At 42.6% G+C, this 25,707-nt stretch overlaps 1 protein-coding gene across 1 annotated transcript in view; it reads right to left on the minus strand.

Annotated features, from left to right (window-relative positions):
• IQGAP1 (IQ motif containing GTPase activating protein 1) overlaps nt 1–25,707 on the minus strand; it is a 424,957-nt gene that overhangs the window by 363,028 nt on the left and 36,222 nt on the right. The window contains exon 2 of the mRNA XM_069222592.1: nt 20,072–20,171. Coding sequence (XP_069078693.1) covers nt 20,072–20,171 — 100 coding nt within the window. The remainder of the gene's footprint in view (nt 1–20,071; nt 20,172–25,707) is intronic.

Genomic DNA, 25,707 nt, shown 5'->3' on the forward strand with positions numbered 1-25,707 from the left:
TGGTTTTTAGGGGCAGGGTGGGAGGATCAGGGTAGTTTGTTTTTTAGGGGCAGGGGTGGGGGATCGGGTTAGTTTGGTTTTTGGGGATGGTGTGTCAGTTGTTTTTAGGGCAGGGATAATTGGAGAAGGTTTTAGGGCTCAGGGTAGTTTTGTTTTTAGGGGTGGGGTGGTGGGGTCGGGGTAGTTTTGTTTTTAGGGGAGGGGCGGGGGGGGATCGGGCTGTTTTGTTTTTAAGGGTAAGGGTGTCTGGTTTTTAGGGTGGGTGGGGGGTCAGGGAAGGTTTTAGGGCTCTGGGGGGGTGGGGTACTTTTGTTTTTAGGGGTGGGGTTGGGGTAGTTTTAGTACTGGGGTGGGGTACTTTTGGGCGTTAGAGCGAGTGGGGGGTGGCATGCTAGATCCACACATGCCGTTTCTACACCTGCCTTTACTAGACATGCTTTTACAATGAAAAATCATTGTAAAGGTATGCGTGGTTAAGGCATTTGTGGTAACAATGCTGTAGTTGGTCTGACCAAGTTGGTCAGGCATGTGTGGTTCTCACATTAGTTCTTCCATCATATAACCAAGCAAATGCCACATACGGACCATGCAGTGGCCAGAAACACCAATGCATCACAACCGTGGCTTCCTGCTGGTCCAGGTGAAGAAGCGCTTTAGGACATGGAAGTTAGGTGACTGCAGAGCTTTAGCAAACATGTTTCAGACAGGTCACATAAAATCATTTTAGATATGCAAGTAGGAATGTGGTTTGGGGATAACTGAAAAAATGAAAGATCTACAAATTAGACATTGAGCTCCAACATTAGAAAACAGATTATTGGTTAATATAGGAATGCCACTGATGAGGACATTGTCTAGGTCTTATGCTTTGTCTAAAGGGTATATATCTAACGTTTAAAAGGCTTTGGACGTGGCTCAACCAATGCAATGGCCATATATGACCCAATAGTCTTACGCATACACAAGATCAGAGAATTAGACTCACGACAGTCACTGACTGCCTTTGGTGAAATTCATCCAATGAATCCTATATAAAGAAACGTACAGACTGACTTACATTTATAGAAGGAGTTCACTAAATCTGTTTTTATTGCAGCTCTTAAGGTGGGCATACGAGCATACACAAAGTTTACACTCGAGCTTCAACTTCAACTGGCAGGATGATACAAGTACCTGCCAAATTAGGTTAATTTATAACAATTGTCCTTAAGGTTTTATTAAACATAAATGTTTGTTATGTTTATTCATTTAGAAGAAACATCTGTTAAAATCCATGTTTCCGGCTGCAGCATAGGATGGAACAACAAATTAGGCCATTTGCTTACGTGAATTGTTAACAGGCATGTAGAGTCCAAAATGCGTCATTAATCTAATAAACAGCCCACATAATGGCCATGCTGTTTTCGTGGAGATGCTGTGCGACTGAAGTACGCGATTCAAGCAGCTAGGCGTGGACGCATTTATGTCAGTGTCATGGACAAATGACCAATCAGGGGCAGGGATGCTCTCATCCGCAAAAGTCTAGAATAAAATTTACAAGATGGAGGAAGGGCAGGGAGAAACTTTCCGTCCATGTTGCTTCTCTAACAGCTTACATCACTGTATTTGTCAAAAAAATAGCTTATGTGAACATCTTCTCTGTCATAAAAAGTGTGAAAATAACAGTGAGCTAAACATCTGGAAGCAGTAATTAATTACCTATATAGATGTTATCATGAGTGATATTAAATTACAACAATTTCAGTGCACCTGACATACACGAGCTATTTGTTCATACATACAATAGAGATGAATATCCCAAAAATTTATTGTGCAGCAAAGTTTTAAGAATAGCTAAACTGCTGAATTCCGGGACTTCACTGAATCTGAACGTGGTCTTGGGTATGTGGTCAATCCAGCGACAATCTCTCAGTGTCAGCAGATTTACAAAATTACCACTTCTACAGTCTGGTTGGATCACCTCCCACATACCCTTAAAAAGTGGACAACAGGTTCCACTGTAGCATGGTGTCACAAACGGAAAGCATGGCAGGTAGATCTAATTGACTGATGCATTCAATCATTCTTTAATTGAGTTGCTTTACTGTGCAACCAGTAAGATACAATACGTCAGAATGCAGTATGGTCTCGTATAGGAGTTCAGTAAAGCCTTCAATACTGCAATACATAAGAACATGAATGAAAGGTAAGATACGAATAGAAAGTGTGTGGTAAATGGTGCTAGGTAGAATGGTGTCAAGAAAAAGAGCCCATGTTGAGATGTGATGTGTCAAATAGGGTGCCACAAGTGTTCAGATCTCACGCTAGAATTCTTTCATGTGTTTAGAAATGACACTGGACAGAAGTTGTAAAGGTGAAAATATCTGCAAATAACATCAACACCATGGACGTTTGATATGGTTGTGAAATCCTATGGGGAATAATGCAGCAAATCATGATTGTCACACTGAAAATGTGGTAAAGGAAGTGACAAATCATGGTCGATGGTGGCAAATTCAAAAGAGTACATTTAGGGCCCAAAGACCTTGGAAAAATTTACATAATAGGAGGTAAGATGTTTAAGGCCTCTAGACAGGAGGGGCATGTTATGCACATCCCTGGTGATGCACTGCCCACAGTATTTTATTAATTTCTGATGGGCAAATCTATAGAAAGATACTGATAGCTTGGAACCGGTCTGGATTCAGGGTAGCAAGCGGTGTACTGTTTGAACCACAAGTCCTAGGAAGTTAGGGTAAGGCCTTCAAACAGGTATCAACTAGAACAAAGATCGGATTGCGGCATTCACTAGCCATTCATGTTGGCACAGGGAGACTCTACTTAGTGCGGAAACATAAATGTCTAGATTACAAGGAGCAGTTTTTTTTCTGCAGAATTAGAAGAATAGAACCAAAGTTCAAATGTGAACCCTGAGAAGAAAGGGTAAGCTGTACATAATAGTTCTTGACAAGAGGACTAACCTTCCCGAGGGTCAAACACGATTTTTTAAAGGCCTAGGACAGGCGCAAAGGGTCAAGAGAAGCAATGGTAAATCTGGAGACATAGAGCATCTGTGCTTTAAAAGGAAGCGACCTGGATTTCAAGAGTGGCAAACCTATGATAAACCAACCTGTGTGATCAAAAAAAAAAACATGGAAATGGTAAAGAGTATGCTGGACCTTCAACACAACTGTTTTCTGTATGCAATATCTTATATTTAGGATCATTAGCACTCAGTCTTCACACCAACAGCAAAAACAGGGTAGCTAATCCACATTGTTCAGCCTCCAAGTCTTAAATTGAATTTTCCAACAGCAATATTACACCCCCAAGCACCTGACAACCCCTTCCTAAACTCACGCAGCGACGAACTTTAAGCGAGATATAAATATCGGAAACAACAGCACTAGTGTTTCCTGCACGTTGCAACGATACTGGCTGAATCAGGGCCTGTGCTGTTCCACTGAACTTCAGCACATTGAGAAAGGGCAGGGTGTGCCCGAGTGTTGAAACCAAGCGACCTGCCGTCACAGTGCTTGTGAAACAAAAACCTCATTCAACTCAAGACACACCGCCATATCGTGAATTCATTTCCCGTCTAATGACATCAGGAGCACTGAAATCACATGAAAAGGAAAGGCCCACTCCCCCTCACTGTAGCAGAGGTATGAGTGTTAGTATCAAAGTGCCAGCTGCGGGTAGGATGCAAATCACACTTTTCACCTACAACTGAAACAAGTATTTGCAATGTAATAGGTCTCGCATATTTCAAACAAGTTAATTGTCATCTTTTGACAACAGCACCCACCAGCAAAAACAAAAGCAACCATGAGAAGAAGCTTTGAAAAGACGACTTGGCAAAATAAAGTCAGCTTTAAAAAATAAAACTTTGCAATTTTGTGATTGCTGGGCACGTTTTTGCCAGTCAGAAGCCTTCTGTTTGCAGGACACTCAAAATTAAAACAACAAATAGTACCCCGATCACGTCGGGTGCAGCGGACAGACACTAATTAAGTTGCATCAATTAGTGCTTGATGCCTGCTCCACACAGAGAAACGGAAGTGATGCCAAGCATGTCTTGACGAATTACAAAGCTGTAAAGAAGAGTGCCATGCAAAACAACAAATGGTGAGCGACAGGCGGGCTCCAAGCCCTGTACTGAACACAATAGAGTCTTGCATGCGCTAGCGCATGCACTCGCAGGCTCGACCCTAAACAACGGTATTGTTAAAACGGGCAGTTGCTAAGGATTCTGTAATACTGAAGCGCCAGGCAAGATAAAAAGTTTTTAACACAGCACAAATTCAAAACACTCCATGAGGGTGATAAAAATGGCAAAAGGCTAGAGAGTTATTTTCTTACACCTTTCATCCGAGCTGCTAAAACCCACACTTTCTGCTGCAAGGGCCTTCTGTATAATTTCCACCAGGTGGTAAATTATCCCTCGGATAAAAACACAGTAGGCCGAGTGTAATCGCCAAGCGACTCCTAATAACGTAACCACTTTTTGATTACATCATTTCATGATGCTGCTAGTTACTTTTGGCACCTAAACAAAATATCACTTGGGCTAAAATGTAGTGCCGACAGAATACATAAGGATATCCCAATAATATTACCAGAGACATGAGTTAAGTTGCAGTGAGTGGCCGTGCCTCCAGAGCACAACTTGTGTTTGCGGACCACACCAAAGCTACTTCAAACAGAGGAAGCTGTTTTTTTACTGTCCCTTCCTAAAGCTAACCCAGAGTCAGTCTTGTTGCAGGGCAATACATTTCCAGTCGAATTTATTCTCTGGACCACAATCCCTAGCGGAGATAATCCATGTACAATTGGTGGTAATTTTACATGCAGAGGTAACCCAGGGAGAGTACATTTTAATGTCCAAATAATATTTTATGCTACAGTGATGGGCAGTGAAACACTGTAGTGGTAATTGCTAAATACCGCTAGAGGCAATTAAATCTTCTTTTGCAGCAAGTTAAAATCATGTATCTCGACAACCCTCACTTGACTACATTTAAGCAACCACACTGCCACCTAATGAATTCCACCAAGCAATTACAAATAGATGACTATCTATAGGTGGTAAATTGCAAGTCTAATGCACAGATCAGTGCTTTTGCAGACAGCAGTACAACACAGCTGGACACAAAGGAGGAAGGAGTACACTGAATTCTAAAGCTGGTCAGCAGGCAAAGAGCGAGGTGTCGTCCACTGTGACTGCAGGACCACGAAGTCCCTCTCCAATGCTTGGGGGCCTTGACCCCTTTCTGTCAGAGAACATATTACAAAGGACGAAACACGCTCTTAAGCCACTCTGCTGCCTCATGAATGAGTTACGCTGCATTAGCAAGCAAGAGAATACCAACACCCCCACTAATGGGGAGAGATACCCACTTCTAATGGAGTCCTTCCCGTTACTTGACAATCTACCCCTTGGCACTAGGGCACAACCTCATCTAAGCACGACATACAAAATGGAGGGAGGGAGCTCATACTGGTAAACCACTTACTATCATTTTGACAGACCAGTGGGCTTGTTCAGACCAGTCATCATTGATGCATAAGAGCATTCCCTACAGCCAATAAACAAACATTTATTTACAGATGTGCCAAGATAAGCAAAGTGTATACTGAAAAAAGCAAGTGATAGTTTAAAGAAAATACATGGATTGAAGGCTATTTTCCCCTTAGTTCCCAAGCAGAATCAACAGAATTTACACATCGATGAAAGATTAAGGCGTTAAGAAGGATGAAGAAAAGGAACTCTTAAAAATATAATGGATGTAAAATAATGAGAGCTGAACATTTTGATGCAGTTCACAATAACCAGTTACCAGGCTGGTAGAGAAACAGGTGCCAGGTGCTGTTCAGAAGTGAGGCAGCGCTTAAGCAGACACTGTATAGAACACCGCAGAGTGACGTTTGATTAGAACATTTTACACATGAAAAGAAAATATATCACTTCGGCTAGATCTCCTTTACGTATACAAATACTGATATGACATACAAAATTCCAATCACTGTGTCCCCATACAGCTAAGAGTTCATTAACAAAGTACTTGTCTCCATGTAAAATCAGGAGTGACCTCTATCCATCCACAATGAAAATAATTTGTGTTCTTGACACAAATTATGCTGGAGGACGATAGGTAAAACACAAATCAGTTCCTTGCAAAGAATTTCTACATTTATTTTTTAATTTGAAAATGTTAAACGATTTTGATGTGATGCCAAAATTACTACCTGTACGGGAGGCAAGTGGTTTGGTCAAGACACAGGTGAGGGGTCCAGCAGGGAGGGCATACAAGGACAACAATAGTGGATACATATTACCATGAGAACAAAGATCTGTGGGTGTTTGCATTGCTAACATCATCTAGTAGGTGCCTGCTGACGCATTGTGCAAACCCCAACCACCAGGTGGAGTTCCCATAGGTAGAACCTTATTTAAGGAGGAATCTCCTACCATAAACCATGTGTTCTCAAACCATGTGTTCTCAGCCAGACAATTGGGATCAAGCTTCACAGAGTCTGACCTTCGACATCAGGTCAGTCAAATACTGGTCTGAAACACCTGCCATTGTGTCTTCTCATACATCATGTCGGAAATGGCCCTTTGTGCAGGTTTATGCTCAAACCTTTGGCTTCTACCTTTTGTTTAGATCATGTGCTTATTTTCGTTTTTGCTGGCTTTAGGACTCTGGGCACTTTACCACTGCTGATCAGTGCTTAAGTGCTCTCTGTCTAAATAGTATTGGTGTTTGGTTTATTCACGATTGACATATTTGATTAACTAGTAAGTCCATAGTAGAGTGCACTATGTGTGCCCAGGGCCTGTAAATCAAATGCTACTAGTGGGCCTGCAGCACTGATTGCGCCACCCACATGAGTAGCCCTGTAAACATGTCTCAGATCTGCCACTGCAGTGTCTGTGTGCGCAGTTTTGCACTGTCAATTCGACCTGACAAGTGTACCCACTTGCCAGGCCCAAACCTTCCCTTTTACTACATGTAAGTCAACCCTAAGTTTTGGCCCAAGGCAGTCCCATGGACAGGGTGCAGTGTATTTAAAAGGTAGGACATGCACTGGTGTGCTTAACATGGCCTGATCGAGAATATGGCTAAATTCAGTTTTTACTATGGCAAAGACTATCTCTCCCATAGGGTAACACAAGCATTGGCTTTAAATATCTTTTAAGTGTAATTTCCCACTGGGAGCAGATAGAGATTTGGAGTTTGGGGTCTCTGAACTCACAATTCAAAAATACATCATTTCGTAAAGTTGGATTTAAATTGTAAGTTTGAAAATGCTAATTTTAGACAGCGGGCATTTTCTCGCTTAACCATTCTGTGCCTCTGACTGGCTGTGGAATACATGTCTGGAGCTATTTATGAATTCACTCTAGACACAGGAAGTTGAGGTGTGCCCTGCATATCCTGATGGGTCTTCCTGAACTAGAGTGGTGAGAGGAGCTGACACTTGCAACTGAGTAGAGCTGTGCCTGTTCTTACACAAGCAGTCTCCAACCCCCTGGAAGGTGTCTGGGGCCAGGGCAGGAAAGGCAGGGTCTTGTGCACTAAAAACACTTCTCTTTGAAGTTTGGCTACTTCGAAGACAGAAAGGGGTATAAGTACTGGACCTCTGACCCCATAAAGTTGGAATCCTTCTGGACTGAGGAAATTCTGCCAGGAAGAAGAGTTGGATGCTGTAGGAGGGACTGCCACTCTTCCTGCTGCTTTGTTCTGATGGCCTGCTGCTTGCTTGCTTCTGTCCTGAGAGTGAAAGGACTGGATTTTGCTTTCTACATGCTGCTTCCAAAGGTTCTCAGAGGGCTTGGAACGAGCTTGTCTCCTGTTAAGAAGTCCCAGTGACATCAAAGGCTTTACCTGGTCAGTGATATCAAAGGCTTTACCTGCCAGCACCTCAGATCTCTTGTTCAGAGTCCTGACTTGCCAAGTGGTGCCAAATCCACCTCCTGGGCTCTTGGAAGTGAGCTGCAGTGCACCCAAGAAGAACCTTCTCGACTCCATGCAACCTCTTTGTTTCCTCATCATTTTCGAAGGACTGTACCTAGGGTCCGTGTGACTCCGTGACCAGCCCACACTCCTTGCAAGTGGCATCAGACTGATGGGAACGACTCCGTCAAGACGCTGTGATAGCCCCAGTTGGAGCTATTGTTTTTCTAAGCGCTTTACTAAGATTTAATCTTTAAAAAATTGTATCTTTACTTGTGTATGGGGATTTTTGTTGTTTTGGTCTCGTTTTACTCAGATAAATATTGGCTATTTTTCTAAACTGGTGTGGAGTACTTCTGCGGTGTTTTCACTGTGTTACTGTGTGTATGCAAAAACTTTACACATTGTCTCTGAGATAAGCCTGACTGCTCGTGCCAAGCTACCAAGTGTATCTGCATCTTTACTTGTGTATGTGGATTTTTGTCATTTTGGTCTTGTTTTACTCAGATAAATATTGGCTATTTTTAGGCATCACTAAGGCAGCGCTTGCGCTGTCTCTTCGAGACGTGTTGTATTTAGAATACAGGCTTTAAGTTTTGCCCATCTTTGTAACTCTGTCGTTTTATTGTCTTTCCTAAATGCTTGCTTTTGACTGGTGCAAATGCTCACTACTCCCTCCTTCTCCATTTTTGTAACCTCCTACGAGGACTGCCCCTGTTACATGTGGGCTTGCTCTTTCCTTAATTTAGGTTCCTTTCTTCACACTATTTTATTTTTTTAGTTTGCCTAGGCTCGACTCTGTGCTTCATGTTTCTGATGGCATTTGTAATATTGAACACTTTGGTTTGTTTGCGCTAATGGTGGTTTTTTTTGGGCACTTTTATGGAGCATGAACTCAACACAAAGGTATTGGAGTTTATTTTTGGTTTTGCACTTTTATGAAGGGAAAACTCCACACAAAGGTATTGGAGCGCTTTACATCACCACCGGTTACATTATACAAGGACACATTCATTTGTAGTAGACATAGGGAGATTAAGTAATTTGCTGGGAATAACAGGATGTTGAGCGGGCGCCGAGACTTGAACCGTGTTCCACAGCTCCTAAGTCGGCAGCTCTGCCCTTTACACCACATCCTCTCCCCTAGCGATCTTTGTCTGGTATGTTTTGGGGGTGGGGGCAGTCTTGTTTTGGGTTGCAAGTATCACTGTCTGAAGCCGCGTCTCAGAACGGAGGGAGGCTGGACAGTAAACAATTTGTATGGAACATTAGCGGTCACTTAACTTTAAGAGCTGCTTTTACGATGGAGAGATTGACTATCAAATACAAGGTGGCTTGCTTGTTTTAAACTTGTATTTTTTTCTAAGAGCTGTGTTTAGTTTCCTACTTCCTTCTTGCAGTTTTCAGAGACAGAGAGCACAAGCTCATTCCACCTCTCCAATTACAATCTGACATGAAGGGCCTGCACGCCTTTGTACCAAGACAGTTCAGATAATTTAATCTCCTTTTTTATTATTATTTTATAGGTCTGTATTGGCTGTTTTTCCTGTGCTCAATTGGAACCTCATTGCCAGTTTTTGTTTTCTTTATTTGCAGTTATTAGACTGGTGAGCTTTCTGTCATGCCAAGATATAATTTTAGTCAGTTTTCATTGTAGAATGTGATGTGCTTCTATCAAAATATATCATGTATACACTATAAAACATTACAGCTCATAGACCACCAATAGATCAATGTAATGTACTGCCTTCAGTATGGTCATGCAATGGTAAGTTTAGGTGGTCCTCATGCATACACTGGCTTTCTTATTGTGTTTTTATTTTTTTAAACATTTTTAATAATTTTGTAAATCAACATACTTAAATGATTGTGGTTCAATAATTTCTAGTTTCATTTGTGGTCTTTAAAGTTTAGACAGATTTTCTTTTTAAAGTCAGTATGTATTGCATGCCACAAAACTCTTGCTATCTATAGCTGTGCATCACAAATAAATAAACTTACATTTGTTCATGCCCATGCTGTGTTCAGGCTTTATTTTTCTGTTTTAATGAAGCATTAGCTGCTGGCAGCAGTACTATCCTTTCTCTCACCCGCTCTACCACAGAAAGTGCCATCAAGCATTTTCTCGCATTCCTTATTAATGGTCTTTCAGTCATGGCCTCTCTGTATAAAATCTAAACTAGCTGTCAGAGATGGCAATACAATTACAATAATTATGTAACTGCAACATTTGAGTCAGTACATTCTGTAGGGGAAAAGATGACACAACAAATGCATTCTACGGCAATTTATCATCAACTCACTCCATTCTCTTATTTTTGTTTTTTGATGCATCTCAGGAAATGTGAATGATCATTTCGGGGCATCCAGGAGATTTTAGGGTCATGTTATACTTTCTAAGCACTAAAATGCTAAGAATGGCATGCTTCTCCACTGCACTTTAATGAGCCCTGCCATCGTTGAAAGTGGTCACTAGAAGATCCAGCACGTGTTTTTGCTTTTCAAGAGTTATTCCAACTCTAATTTGAATAACTTTAATTTCACTGTCTCAAAAACAATCCACCGACTTTGTTAGGATGTTTGCCTGTTTTGTAAAGGAGATTTCTGACATGTCCTTGCTTGATTTAATTGTATTCCTTGGGTAAAAATACTGCATTTTTAGGTCGGACTATAGACAGCTATAAGTGTGTTTACATTATAACAGTATACGTTTTATTAGTCTCTCCTTATTGCAATTATGACTACGATTCCGACCAACGTAACATCCTTATTACACTAGGACTGTTGGAACACTCTTGGTATGTTTCGGTGACACTTTTTAGTGTATTTCTCTCTTTACTCCTCCCTGGCTGTCTTGTTTGGGTATTGTGTTAGCCAGCCAGCAATTCTGATGCTGGGGTGGTAAAAGTGGTATTCTATTGCAATTAGCATGGCAGATTTAAATTAGGATGCTAAATGGCAACATTTACATTTTTGGCTGCAGATAGAGGAAGAAAGTAAATGAAAGTGCTTTCATTATATGCAGGACCACCTGAATTATGTGGCAGGAAAGGACCAAATTATGATTTAACAATCCCGCTCTATCAACACTTTCGCAGTCAGCATGACTCCTCCAGGTCATTACGCTCAAGGTCTCCAAACCTACATTTTCGCATACAATTAACTGTCCTTCAGGTGTGCTAGTTTATTTTAATGGAAACAAAAGATGGCTACAACACACAGAATGCATTAGGTAAGCACAAGAAGTCCAGGACTGGAAAGAATGCCATTATGACCCGGAGGGTCACAATTTTCAGCACTCAACTCTTTGCCATGTTGCAATCCTCTCCTATTATTTTTGTTACAGAGCAAACTATTCCAGTGGAAGCAAGGTGTAAGGCACTCCCAGTTTCACAAGTGCAGCCAGAATACATTCCTACTTTCCTGACCTGAGGGGCAAGCAGGAGCTCTCCTAATTTCTCTGTCACATTTTGTTACAATATTACCGTTTTCTTTTCTGTTTTTTTTTTTTAAGATATTTGCAGCCCTGTTTACGTTTACAACACTTGTATACAAGGATTTTAAGTAGCAAGTTAAGCGACAATAAACAAAAGAATCTGGGCATTTGGCTCCCAAAACAAATATTTGTCAAGCCCTCCCTAACGTCTTCAACCGAGGAAAATTTGACAAATTCACTTATTTCAGTCGGAAAGGGCACCGAGCTACATCTCTGCCATCATGCCGCAGTGAGTCACTCTCAAGCTATTCAGCCGGAAACCCACTAAAGGAGAAGCCTTGCAAATCCCGCTCCTTTCCACTCAATTGCTTAAAGTAGTTTTTCAGACTACCATGCCTCCACCAGATGTTTGCCTGACGGCAGCAAGAACGCTCTATCCCGATGTTTATCGAATTTTAGAAAACAAATTCTCTCCACTTCGCCAAAATACGAGCTTGAACAGTGTGCAGCCGGTAGCTAGTTCCATGTCACAAAGGTGTCTTTAAAGTCTGTCCGGATTTTTCACCCAGGGCAAGAAAAACGCTGGGACTTGTAGTTCCTGTGTGCTACTGTGGGTATTCGTCGACAAACTTTGACTAAAGTGTCTGCTATGACATGGGCTAGTTGTCAGCTATGTAGACAGACCGCAACAGCAGTATTTCAGCAAATGTTGCCTCGAAGCCTGACCTTCGATAAATTCTGCTTCACTTGCACTGACTCAAAGCGCTATGTACAGGAACAGAGGGGCCTCTTTTCTTCACTCGGCACGCCCACAAACACAATTCTGAATAAATATATCTCTAGTGTGTTCATTTTTATGTTGAATTAAATAAAATGCCAATTCCAGGTGAAGGATAAATAAAATTAAAAAAAACATTTCTTTTAAGGCCAGAACTACTGGTTAGCCAAAAAAGGGAATTCATGAGAGCGTTAAAAGGAATCCATTTTGTAAACATGTTGTTTCACAATCTCCTAAGTAGAGCTAAGTCACCATTTGCTCTTCACTGAAGAGATTTAAAAATGGGAAATTCTAGGCAATGCTTTTGCCCATAACATATAAAATAACAGGTGTGTAGTGGATCATATTGGGGTTCTCGATCAAATGTTTTCAGGTGACATCACAGAAAACGACAGCAGACCAATCATGCCTTCATGTTGGTCATGATGCCCTCCAGTTGATGACCCCTTCTTAATAACCTGGGCACATGCATCAGTTGTCCAAGCTAAGGAATCATTGGGAGTAGGGTAAACACAACATGGTCTTCCTCAACCTAACTCACCTGCCTCATGTACCATGAAAGCGACCTCCCACAATGGTCCTCCTTCACAGAAGAAAGAATACCCGACATATTGCTACCTTTCCGGGCGTTACCTCCTTCCTCCCAGATCGACATGTTTGCTCTCACTCAGACAGCGAACAACAGGCTCTCAGGTGGCAGTCACTTTGTTATAGCAGCTGCCAATGACATAAATATGGGTCTGCGCTTAACAGTGATGGACAAGTCACACGCAAAATCAGTGTGTCAGTAAGCCACTGGCATTTAGCCACCTACGCCAGGTTTGTTGCGGTCCAGTATAGGCAGGGCATGATGGAAGATATACCACCATCATGCATCACTCCAGTTCCCCCTTTGGTCTATGGCGAATAAAGGGAGGCGGTGATCACTGACCACTCTAGCTCTGCTTTAAAGGATGGACGGTGATAAACTGGCTCCTCCTATTCTCAACAGACCGGTAGGAGGTAACGGAAGGATGGATGATGGTTGTATATCTTCCATCATTCCCTGCCCCAAAGAGCAGGAAATAAATGGGTTTTTAATACAGTATTGGCACAATCTCAACTCCATAAAGCAGCATCTTGAGCAAAATATAGAAAACCACAAGAGAACACCTTTCTCGGCAAAAAGTTGGCAACGCAGAATAACAACCATATGCTCCCAGTCTCATGAAGGGGTCGATTCTTGTCAGTGCTCATGGAAAAATGCAAACTGCCTTTGAGGTGACAACACCAGGGGAAGGGAATGATTGGGCTGGTGGTGATAACAGTCCCTGGGATTTTAGATCTTAGAGACACTAAGGTATATAACTGACAGCCATAGCATCATGTTGGCATCTATGTATCACTCTTCCTTTACTTAGCCACCCATCATCCTACCACCATGAGTTCTATTTGCCCACCCGATCTTCAATAATGCCTCGTGTGCCTCTCTTGTTCTAAAGTCGGTTACAATAATCAATACCTTGTGAAACAATAGAAAAAATGAGGGGAGTGAGTGTTAAAACAATTCCAGGGGGAAATCGCTATCCGAGTTCCGTGATGCCCTTCACAGAAACGCGCGTACCAAAAAATACTGTCACACAAGTTAAATGTAGAGTATAAACGCAATATATTTCAAATGGATATATCTCTGCTGAACAAAGATGAAATCGAACTACACTCTAGTCCCTTTTACAAGGGACACATCTGGTTTCGGAAGGCATTCAGTGACTGCATATGAACACAGTTCGATCCACAGGCACAACGTCATGGCCGCACACATCTGGACATCGACATTTAGCTCACTTCTATCACTGAAAAGAGGGAACCTGAAAGTGCACGTAAGTCTGACAACACCCGAAGTGAGTGGCGCCTCTGAAATACCACGTCTAGAAGGAGAAGCGCTGCAGAACTACTACCGAGAGTACAGAGAAATGTCAAGGCCTGTGCTGTCCCCGAGGGCGTGCGTGTGTGTCTGCGTGTCAATAAGACACACTGGCTTCCAAGCAGCCATAACCTGTTTGCTTGCTTCCTTCTCATTCCCGCTCACTTTTTGAATCAAGAGCCAATGTGTGTTTAAGCCTCAAAGAAATAAATAATCCTTCAAGCTGCCAACAAATACGATAACCATGAAAACGCAGTTATCTGTATTGCAATCCCACAAAATCGAGATGTCCTCCGAACGTGCGCCTTGGTGCAGCTGGAGATACCTTTGAATGGACAACCACCAACTCTCGGCAGAGGCGTTCGTTTACGTGTCCCTGCCACACAAGGCTATACCGCCACCTCAAGGGCACTTAACGTGAATCTGCCCTTGCTACAGCGTGCGCTCCGAAGCCTCCCATTAATGAGAGATTTGTGGCCTGTTTCAGATCCATGGTCGAGTTACGGGTGCAAGGGGCCTGTATCGGTGCTCTGGGAGTAGGCAAATATCAGTCGCTGAAGAGTGGAGGTCTATGTTTCACGGTCAGCCGCCTCTGGAAGGCTCACTACCAATGTGTTCCCCATACACACTACACGTTTGTTCACCACAAGGCACTGTTTCCTAGCAACAATTTTTAGAGCCGAGCCAGGCGAGGAAATCAGCAGCTGCAGAGACTGAGTCACTTCCCGTGCCTGTGATTTGGTCACTCCCACTGCATCTTCACGTGCAAGGGTTTCCTACCATGACGGTACTTTAGAGTCTGCTCCAACAGGTCACCTGGCTGACCCCCTTCACCGGCTACACTTGCCTGATTATTCAGTGCTGTTTACCAGGGTCTGGCCATACATGCAGTGTTGGTCCTACTTTCCACACAACTCTTCTCCTGTCCGTTCTTAAGCGTCTCCTTACTCCACCTCCTGTCTCTCATTTTTGCCTACTCACATTTCACTCCACTGCCTTCCAGCTCATCCTTGAAACTTCCTCTTTACCAGGGGCGGCTCCTCTGCAATGGCGAAGGAGCGTCGCCCCCTAGCTAAGAGCCAGCACCTGAAAAATGAAACTATATTTTAATATGATTTTATTTTTCAGCTGCTGGCTCAGTCAGCATGTGCATGGACGGGCGGGCTGGTCAATGGGAGGGTGGAGTGGAGTGAGTGCACATGTCAGGTTGGCCGGCCGTCTTAGGCTGGCCAAACCCACATGCGCACTTCGGTTTCTCCAACCCAGCTGTGTTGCACAGCCGGGTTGGAGAAACTGCACAGTCTCCAATGCACAGTCTGAGCACAGAACAAACCGCTCAGACCAATCCTGGTGCTGATCTCATGCTATGTATAGCATGAGAGCAGTGCCAAGATTTCATGGGAAACTGTACTAGTGTCCCAGGGACTGCTGGGACACCAGAAAAAGAGGAGTGCAGCGGGCCGGCAGCTGCAGGAGCACAGGTACATTTTTTAAAATTATTATTTTATTACCCTGACCCTCCGCCTGAGAATTATGGCGGCCACCACTGCTCTAGTCACCATCTCCCGTTTCAGTGGTACTGTTGTGTCACTTGTCTTGATTCACTACAATGTAAGCAGCCAGCAGCATTTTACTTCTTTTTCTGTTTTGCATAATTTTGCACCAAGTGTTTTATCCTGTGTTTTCAAAACGCGTTTTGGTAACATACCCTGAAGCTGTCACCCGCTTCACCCTACCCTCCATCTCAGCACTAATATATTCGCCTGTACCTATCCTCAATAGTTATAAATAGATCTTCCACTACTGCTGTAGGACTGCAGGTCATCCGAGCTGTTCTACTACAGGTTCAAAGAAATACATGCTGTGCACGCTGCTGATAATAGCACAAAAGGGGTCTCTAACCTGTTTTAGAGCTAAATTAATATTGATTTGTTGATATTACAACTAGATCAATGGAGTCATGGTTATAATCAATATGGGTTTTCTTTACTGAAGGAAATCCGAACTGCAATCGTACCTATTCTTTCCACCGACGTACTCTCCATCTTATGCACTATTTACCACAAACAGTGAGCTTGGCCTTTTCTCCCTGCACTCCCACCTGAAGCACTATTCACTTGCTGCTCTCTTTTCAGGCCTCAGTTCACCTTCCTGCACAAGGGCTTCACTGCAATAAAAAAAAAAAAACTGCCCATCTAAACATTTTTTGCTGTGTGACATGACAGGGTGGAGAAGGACTACACAACCAAAATCCCATTATGCCACCCTAGGCATTACAACGCGCACTGCGGTCCTTTCTATCACTGGGCCTCACAAGTCAGACCAGCCCACCGGAACTGCAATGGTGAGACTTATGTCTCAGTGCAGAAATGTTGGTAGTGTGGTATTGATTTTCAATGATTGATGGTGTCACATCAGGACCTCCACTTCACACTATCCATAATAAGAGCAGAAAAGGCCAGTCGTTTTTTTTTTTTGTACACGACCCCTACATTGCTTGGATACATTTAGGGCCTGATTACAACTTTGGCGGAGGGGGCTAATCTGTCCCAAATGTGACGGATATCCCACCCGCCGTATTACGAGTCTATTATATCCTATGGAACTCGTAATACAGCTGGCGGGATATCCGTCACATCTGGGACGGATTAACCCCCTCCGCCAAGGTTGTAATCAGGCCCTTAGTCATGAGAGGAATACGCCGCTGGCAATAGACCTCAGTTTCATGATGTATGCCCCCTTGTAAATAATAGAAGCTGGTGGATTACAGAATTATTCAAGCCCATCACCCCCTTTCTTCACACACTTCTGCAATAGGTGGTTATCTTTCTGGGAAACCCTTTTTAGGGTCGAGCCTGCGTATCATCCGCTTGTGCATGCGTATCGCTTGCGAGACGCTGTAGTAGGTAGAAAAGGGCTCAGAGCCTCGCCCACGTCACGTCACTGTCTTTCATTGGTTTGTGGGCATGCCTTTTAAAATCTGCTTGCTTTCATTAGCGGGAGGCATGCATACGTCATGACTTTTCCAGTGGTTAGCCCTCCTCGAGCACAGTGACCAAGTACTGAAAATATACGAGGCTCGCAGTTTTCCGTCTGGTTTGTGGACTACTTTTTCTCTTTTTTCGCAGTGCGATCTCGCTTGTTTAGTAGCACAATCCTGCTCGTTTTTTTTCCATTTAATGAGGCAAGAAAAGTCCAGTTCGGAGTTTACAACTGCTAATTGCTCTAATTCAGAGAAATGCGAGGCCCACTGCATTGCAAAAGCTTGTTTCCTCTGGCAGTGCCTATTTACTCCTGGTATCTAACAGGAGCCATCAAGGCCGGCTCCAAAGAGTGTTCTTGGCTACCAATCTCTGTATATGAGTCTACTTCTCAAAGTCTGTGTGCTGCTTGCCTACCTGGCTTCTGCGCGCCCAAGCAACAGCAGCCTGTGACCCTCTGTTCTTCATCTTGTCTATCTCTGAAATTAGTGCCTTACGACTGTTGCTGACTTCTACTTTTAAGGGCTGATTCAAGGGACCAAATGGTTCTCTATGGCTTTGACGGCTAGACCTCTCTTCCCTCATCTTCTTCAACCCAATATCATTCTGTTCTGTCCTTGACGGACTTATTATAAATTGCTGTTTTAAATATATACCAAAGGCACATTCAGATTTGTGTCAGAAAAGTCCTCATGGCCATTCCCCCAGGCAGCTCCTACTGACTTTCCATCCTGTAGAAGCTAGGACTTCGAACGTATTCAAGACTAAACCCAGCTGTAAGCAACATGCGTACATGGTTCACTTGCACACTGCAACTGTTTATCAACCTTTAGACAACGCATGATAATATGAGAAAGGTGTCAAAATGCAGATGTCTAAAACGTAGGTCTTATTACTCTCCACAAAAGAAATCGAAGACGCCCACAGTTAAGAAATGCAACACCTGTTTGTAATTTGTGACCAAAGTTATAAAAGGTAGTACAGCACACTGGTCTTTGGTATAAAATAGGCCTTCCACTGAAGGGAGCAGCGCAGTCCTGAAAGCTACTGCATTTTTCAATCTCTGGTCTTTTTTGATCCTCCAGAACAAGGTATTACATCCCGCCAGAACATTCTCTAGCATCAGCATGACAACATGGACTGTTCTGACAGCACAGTTACAAAAATGGTCAGCTGTTAGAGTGTGGAAAAATAAAGCTGTGCGCATGTTGATTCCCATTCTTGTTTACGTGTTAAACATGTGACATAAAGTGTCCTTTTTCAAGAACAATGCAGGTTGCTATTCGATTCACTTGAACAATATTATACATCAATCAGATGAAAGATGAACACATTCCGGTCTTAAGTAGTGTCACTTTTTTTCTTTGGCCAAACGGTTCTAGGTACGTAAGGTCCTGCTACAAAAAAAAATGACTAATAGTCCACGGTGCATGGCTGCAACACCACAACACCGGACTATTCACTCTTCTCGTACAGACTCCCTTTTCTATGTGTGACTGTTACCAGAGGAAGTGTTTCCCCCTCACTGCATACACTTCCGGTGCTGCAGTAACACTGGTGGTATTCATTGTCCTTAACAGAGACCCCTTTCACTACAGGCTCTTCGTAACCTTACTGTGTTACTATTCATCTGCTAAAAAGAAAATCCAAGCCATATGACCATAAAACACAGCCAGTACAACCTAAAAGAAACTCACTGTTCTTGACTCTATTTATCTTTCTTTTGTTTCTAATCTGGTTCCGCGGAAAGAGTTACGGGGTATTTTATTTTTTATTATAGTCCTTAAAGTGTTCCTGTATCATCACTACCTTAGACATGCCAGGCTGGTGGGCACATGGTTTTCACACCACAGGAAAAGACCCATATGTCCAGTGTTATTCCATCAACTTGAATTTAGGATGGTGCCCTCAGACAAGAAAAACATGTTTTATGTCACCCTGGAAACGCAGTGGTGTTTGAAAACACAACATGGGTAAGTATGCATGGTCTGGCTTCACTAAGGACGAAGATTTGAAAAATTAAAATGTTGTTTTTCTTCTGTTTTTCATAGTGTATGAAAAGCTCAACTGGTTTGATCGAACAAGAGTGCATTCTTGAAAAACACAAACTGTGGCACAGAAACATTTTTACAAATATTATCCGGGGTCATGGACATCAGTGTCATCGAGATGCAATGAAACTAATAAAGTAATACTCATTTATTAGTCACAAACCTTTTTATGTTCGTAGTACTGTCCTACCACAGCTGTAGGTTTGACTTACTCTTGAATTTACACGTGCAAGACAATCTTTGCGGAAGAAAGGTTTGTGAATCAGTCCCTTAACTGGACAATATTAACACCAAAAGTGAGTCTGATGTGCTAGACAACAAATCAGTTAGCATTATTATTCACTGTTTCATAACTGACCCATCTCTCTTGAACCGAGGATGAGCATGTTATCCATACACTTGGAGTAGGTGTTATAATTGCATTTGATGATTATCTTAAAATTGCAACCAACATTTCAAAGCAAAAGGCAGCAGCAAAATGGGCACAAGGAATGCTGGAAGAAGGTGGAATGGTACCTCTTCAAGGCCTGTCCTCTTTCTGTGGACACACAAGGCCTGCATCTCTCTCTGCGCTCTCCCCCATAATCAGGGCCACTGGAATTATGTGACTCTGCGGCTGCAACTTTCTTTGCATAATTATTGATTTGCCACATTTGCAACATAATCTGCCGACTTTAACTAAATACATTTTGTTTCTAGCTCAACGGATCAAAAGTAACAAAAAAAAAGTGGTGCAGAGTGGAAGGCCATTCGCAAAGGTTAACAGGTCATATTTCAGTTACTTATTCCAGTATTTAGTTAAGATGGTACTAAGGAGGCGAAATCTTTCTCCAGACAGTCTTATGTTTAAAAATTACAAAATAATGAAGTAATACTATCAAGAAAGGTACTCCATTATGCAGCACAATTTTCTAATTCCAGTGGCCCGGCTCATAGCTACAATGACCTCCACCACTACAATGGGGCAGTCTTTGCTGCTCACCTCTTTGCTTCCTCCAAATGGCAGAGATATTCATAAGCCACGTTCTGGCGTCTTCGCTCGTCCATCTCCTCCGCCGTCAGCCTTTCATTATCCAGGACAGCTGCAAAGAGTCAGCGGCAGTCTGGTTAGATACAAGGCATTCAATGCAAAGGATTCACAAGTCACAGCTGGACGCAGCCTGGTCGGCTACAGTCACTCACCTCGCAAAAGCGCAAAGTAAAAGCTATTCAAGCTGCCCTCATGGTCACTGGATACAGAGGCAAGATAATGCACGTTAAATACTAATGACTTGCGTTTTTATGCAGCACGCAACAACACAGTTTAGCATATTCTAAGGACTGCAAATTACAGAAGTTACTGTTAACCCATTGTGTTGTTTTCAACTGATTAACTTTGAGAATGAAAGTCTGAGTTCGCCTTCACAGGATTCAGCCTCAAGATCCGCAGGTCAAGCACTGAGGTTAGCAGCAGGTGCTTAACTCACTGAGTCGCCGCGTCAGCTACCTGTTCACTGAACAGGTCAGTTAAACGGAGTGCATGAGCGCAGCAGACTGGCAATGTACTCGTTCTCTGCTATTCTTCTACCAACTCCTTCACTCCACTCGAAAACCATTCAAACACGGGGTGTTAATCTTCCACACCGCTTACTTTTCCCAGATTATTTCACATGACACATCCCACTGCCTCTCCAAATCCTTATCTCTTCATATCCCCTTTCACAGCTCCAACATACCACCCTCTTACCACCTTCCCCCGTTTCCCACTTACCGCCGAACACATAACATCCCACTCTGTAATTCCCATCCAATTACTCTTTTTCAATCTAATCCGTGCACAATTTAAGAGCAGGTTTAATTATTCAGCCATGCCCTCATACCGCTTTCCTCCACTCCTTGCCCCAACCAGACAGATATTGCTTTCCCTTATGAGCACTTGCCATTCCTTACTTACACAACTCTTCCTTTGCTAGGTCATCTCCCATACCTCCCAGCAATCCGTCATTTGTTTCATCATGAATGCAAGAGTCCCATCCAAAAACTCATATCAAATCTGTGACACACGAGACCAAACTGGCAATTCTCTAGAGACCTGGCTGACAAAAGAAGACATGCCCAGAAAGCTTCCGCTGAACTGCAGTTCATGGCAGTGTACACTTGCATTTAGATCGTGGTAATGCCATGTTCCATGGCCTTCCGAACTGCACACTGGCACTCTTTAAGGGCACCCTACAAGCCGCACCATGTCTCATCAAGGGCCCAAAGAAATATGATCATATCACCCCGATCCTGAAGTAATTCCATTTGCTCTCCTTGATGGCCCACATAATCTTCAAAACCACCTGTATCATTACAAAGCCATCATGGGAAGTCCCTCGCTTATCTTGCAGTCAAGCTGACCATCTCTTATGGTTCTCAGCACACTAACAGCCACAACACCAACAGGCTACACATTAAGAAGTGTTATAAAAGACAGTAGGCCTGTTCCATCTATGCACTCAAGATCTGGAACAAAATCCCAGTATCCATCGGGACACCTTCCCAAACACCATCCCCCATACACACACATGCTACTCCAATTTAGGTTACAGCTGAGGACCAGGTCTTTGAAGAACACCACATTACAATGCATTAAGCATCAATATCTCACCCACCTATCCTATCACTCAGTGACTTTAAGCCCATATTTGAAGTTGTACAGTGCTTTCCTGCCTTTTGGCTAGGTTTGCGCTACTAAAATACCATATACATACACCCATCTAACACACGTTAATTCTTCCAGCATTCTAAATATACATGTTGCTCCCACGGCAGATGATGGAATTATGTTACTATGACTTTCTGTATAACACTACAAAGTTAGAGGAGTTTACCAATTCTAAAAAATGTTCATTGTAAGACAGAAAATTAAATTCTGCCTATAAATTTGGACCTATGTTGATACCGGTCTAACGTGAACCATTCAAAAATGGGCTTGACTTCCTTTACTGAATTTACTCAATTTGTGATTTACATTGAATACATCTGGTTGGACAAAACATGTGTTGGCTTTGGATGCATCATATGACAAATCACATAACAGAAAGATAATAAAGCAAGGAAATATAAATAGAACATTATTGTATCATTGATGGCTGGATATTTAAGTGAACCCTTTTTTGTAATTATAAGACTATACTCGTTGGCATCAATATGCCCACGCTGCATCCATGGAATCAGACTGCTTACCTGTACAGAAAGAGTAGAGGGAAAGCACAGCATCTGTACCATAGTTGTCCGATGCTTGGAAATGTATTTGGTATCACATGTGTGACATGATCAGTGAGAAGAGGCCGAACTGGCTACTCATCACGGACACTTGGGTGGCAAATGAAGAAGCCCCCATCTTACACAATGGGAGTATTCCGGACTGCATGGCCTTTCTCGAGAGTCATATAAACGAGAGAGTCAGAGGCAAAGACATAGTCCACAAAACAACTTTTCGTCCATAAACCTCCTCTTTTCTTACCCTTCAAGGTAACTCTCTCCGCAAGAAGGACAACTTCCGCCCACGACTTCCCACTGTGTTAGGCACACAGATGCCTTCTCCCCACAACATCACCTTTGCTTAAGCTTTCTACAGCTCCCTTACAACAATCATCCTCAACCACAGTAAGCCGCTTACCCATAATGAATTAAGCTACTGCTTTTGTCCTTGCTTAAAATAAAATGCTACTTCCCAACGTACTAGCTACAAAACTTTAGACTGTAAAATCTCAATCATGTGGAAAGTCAAGAAACGGTCCTAATTCTCAAAGCTCATCTCTGCCAATCGTCCCTCAAAGGAACTATTTGGGGTACTTTCCAATTTCAGGAAACCATCGCCAGTTCTAAGGAAATATTCCCCTCTCAGCACTCCAGGCAATTTTTTTTTTTTTTAAACATGCCATGCTAACGGACGAGTTCCATCCACCCTGCCAGGATGTCTTCATCTGTGAACAACCTTCAATCTCCAAACTCTTCACTACTCTTCTCTTCTAGGGCCACACCGACAGCAATGCGCCCAATCTTACTTTGTGCATGACATCACCTCTGAATATTCAACAGACCACAATGCTACAGCCACTATCAAGAAACCCTGCACTCCAAATCTGCTTTCACGCTAGCCACAGCCATTCTTAGTTCATCATGTGAACACGGAACCGTCCCTAATGACTCAAACATTTACTGAAGTGTCCTGGACATAATGCCACTGATCCTGACAAATACATGGTGCCTGAAAAGGGGCGATTTGTGGACATGCTTGAGAAAAATGAACTTTTGACAGAAGTCCAAGTCAGCTTCCTTCTCTGTCATGGGACAATATCTTATCGTCACTTGGGATCACCTCGAAACCCAGGCAGACTGAAATATTGCAGCCGAGATGGCCAGATGGCCATTTATCTTAGGGGACTTTCTTAGTTCTTCTCTCTCCAAAAGAGTCCAATTAAACTATATTTTCCCTTTATCTTCAATACCCACATCTTGTTTATTTTCGGCCTCCACTATCACACTGCACTGCTAAACGTCGATCCCAGCTCTCTCCCCACTTGATCTGGTAATTTGGGTTTACTGCTACAACTACACAAAGGGCACCCGGTAATTCTGAAACTTTAAAGTTACCTTTATCAGACAACGGCATGTTCAGACAATGCTTTCTAACCACTGAAAACTGGATCAGCAAGAATAGTCTGTAACTAAATACCAACAAGATGAAGGTCCTGAAATATGGCACTTAGCTCAACTCTAAACTATCCATTACTGGCACACAGAGCTGTTAGCATTTCAAATAAAAAAGAAACCACTAAGTCACCATTGACTGAAAATCTCACCTTGGCACCACAGGTCAATTTAATACTCATGGTTTCTTTACCACTTCTCGGACTTCTTTACATGGACTTTGTTTTTGTCCTTTGTGAAATTCCCATTACATGTGCATTCCAGAATAGCCCATAGACTTTTATTAATTTTGTCAATGGACAATCTTGGGAAATCTGGATAATTATTACTATTTTAACATAAAATAGATAGGCCAAGGCCACACTAACACTAGCAAAGGGATCAAGTTTGTACTTTATGTGAGGATTGTATTTTGTTACATCAGAGACAAACGATAAATAGAGGTGGATGGATACCACAACATGCAATTGTTAAAAAAATACCTCTTCTGAAGTATTTGTGCATTTTCAATAGTTGCAACAGTGTGTTTTAAAAAATCTTGTTGGATGACCCAATATTAATTGAAAGTTATTGCACTGCTTTCTGGGTTGCATAAATAGATTCCTACTGTTTTTTTCAGGGTACCAGATTAACTGTACCATTTTGGACTACAGGGATGTATTAATGCTGTGCTTGCAGGCCACTTTAGTGTTAGTTGGCAGATTAACTCAAATTTATTAATTTAAGAACAAAAGCCTGAAAAATGGCATTCTAACAATATTTTCAAACCACTGACAAATCATTAAAAATACATAATGAATTCCATTTACAAATTGTTGCAATAAGTAAATCAATGAACACAATCACAGACTATCTCTTTGTTCACATGTTCACAATTAAACACATTTCAAACATGGAATGTTACCGATAGCTTTCACATCACACAGACAAGGCAACATATTCTCCTCCTTTCCCCCGTAATCCAGCCCCCCTGCTTACTAAATTCTACTTTTCAATATTTAAAGCTGCCCACAGGAGCTTGCACAGAGAAATAAAAGATGCTTTGTTGAGTTACATCCCCATGCCTAGGGATGGCAAGCCATGCTCTAGTTAGTAACAGTGTAAGAAATTGGGTTGTTAGTTGAGGAGGGAGATAGAGGCCCCACTCAATCAAAAACCACAATCCTTGTCAGGGTGAACCACAATAGTCACTCAATTTATGTGTACTTAACTCTCTGGTAGTTTGGCACAAAGCAGCCAGGTTTAAGTTAGAGGGAATGCATAAACTGTTTATGCAGCACACAACCAGTAATAATGTGAAAGCACAACACAGACGAAATTCCAAACCTATTTAGAAAAATAGAGTACATTTTAATAAATAAAATTATACCAGAACGACAACAATTCAATCAACAGAACTGGAGGTATTCATTTTTAAAGTTTTCAGCAAAAATAACACCTAAAAACACAAATCACCACTCACAGTCTTTAGTTGTGCTAGACAGGGAAAAGTCACAAGTTTAGGCTGACTACAATGGAACGCTGGTCTGATGGAGGGACCAGGTTAGTCCTGCTGAAGGGTAACCTTCCAAGTCCAGCACGAAGAGTGGGGGAGGACACGAGGAGCTGGTAGAGCACCACAGATGGTCGTCACTATAGCGCAAAGAGCAGACGGGGTGTCAAGGCCTGTCATTGCTGTAGCACGAAGAGTTGTTGGGATTTGCGGATGGTCTTTGCTATAGCTTCGCACTGGTGGTCACTGCGGGCTGTCATTACTTTAGTACGAAGTGCGGCTCTTTCATTGCCGGTCGTCACTGTCAACGCAATGAGCAGGTATCACTGGAGCTTAGTGCAGGGGGTCATCACGGACGGGAGGGTCTGGGCATGTACAGGACAGTTCACAGTCAGAAGGAACCTAAACTTCAGGATTTTCACCTTTTCCTTAAGAGAAGCCACTTATTT

The sequence above is a fragment of the Pleurodeles waltl genome, chromosome 3_1 (assembly GCF_031143425.1).
Source record: "Pleurodeles waltl isolate 20211129_DDA chromosome 3_1, aPleWal1.hap1.20221129, whole genome shotgun sequence".
Lineage (NCBI taxonomy): Eukaryota > Metazoa > Chordata > Amphibia > Caudata > Salamandridae > Pleurodeles > Pleurodeles waltl.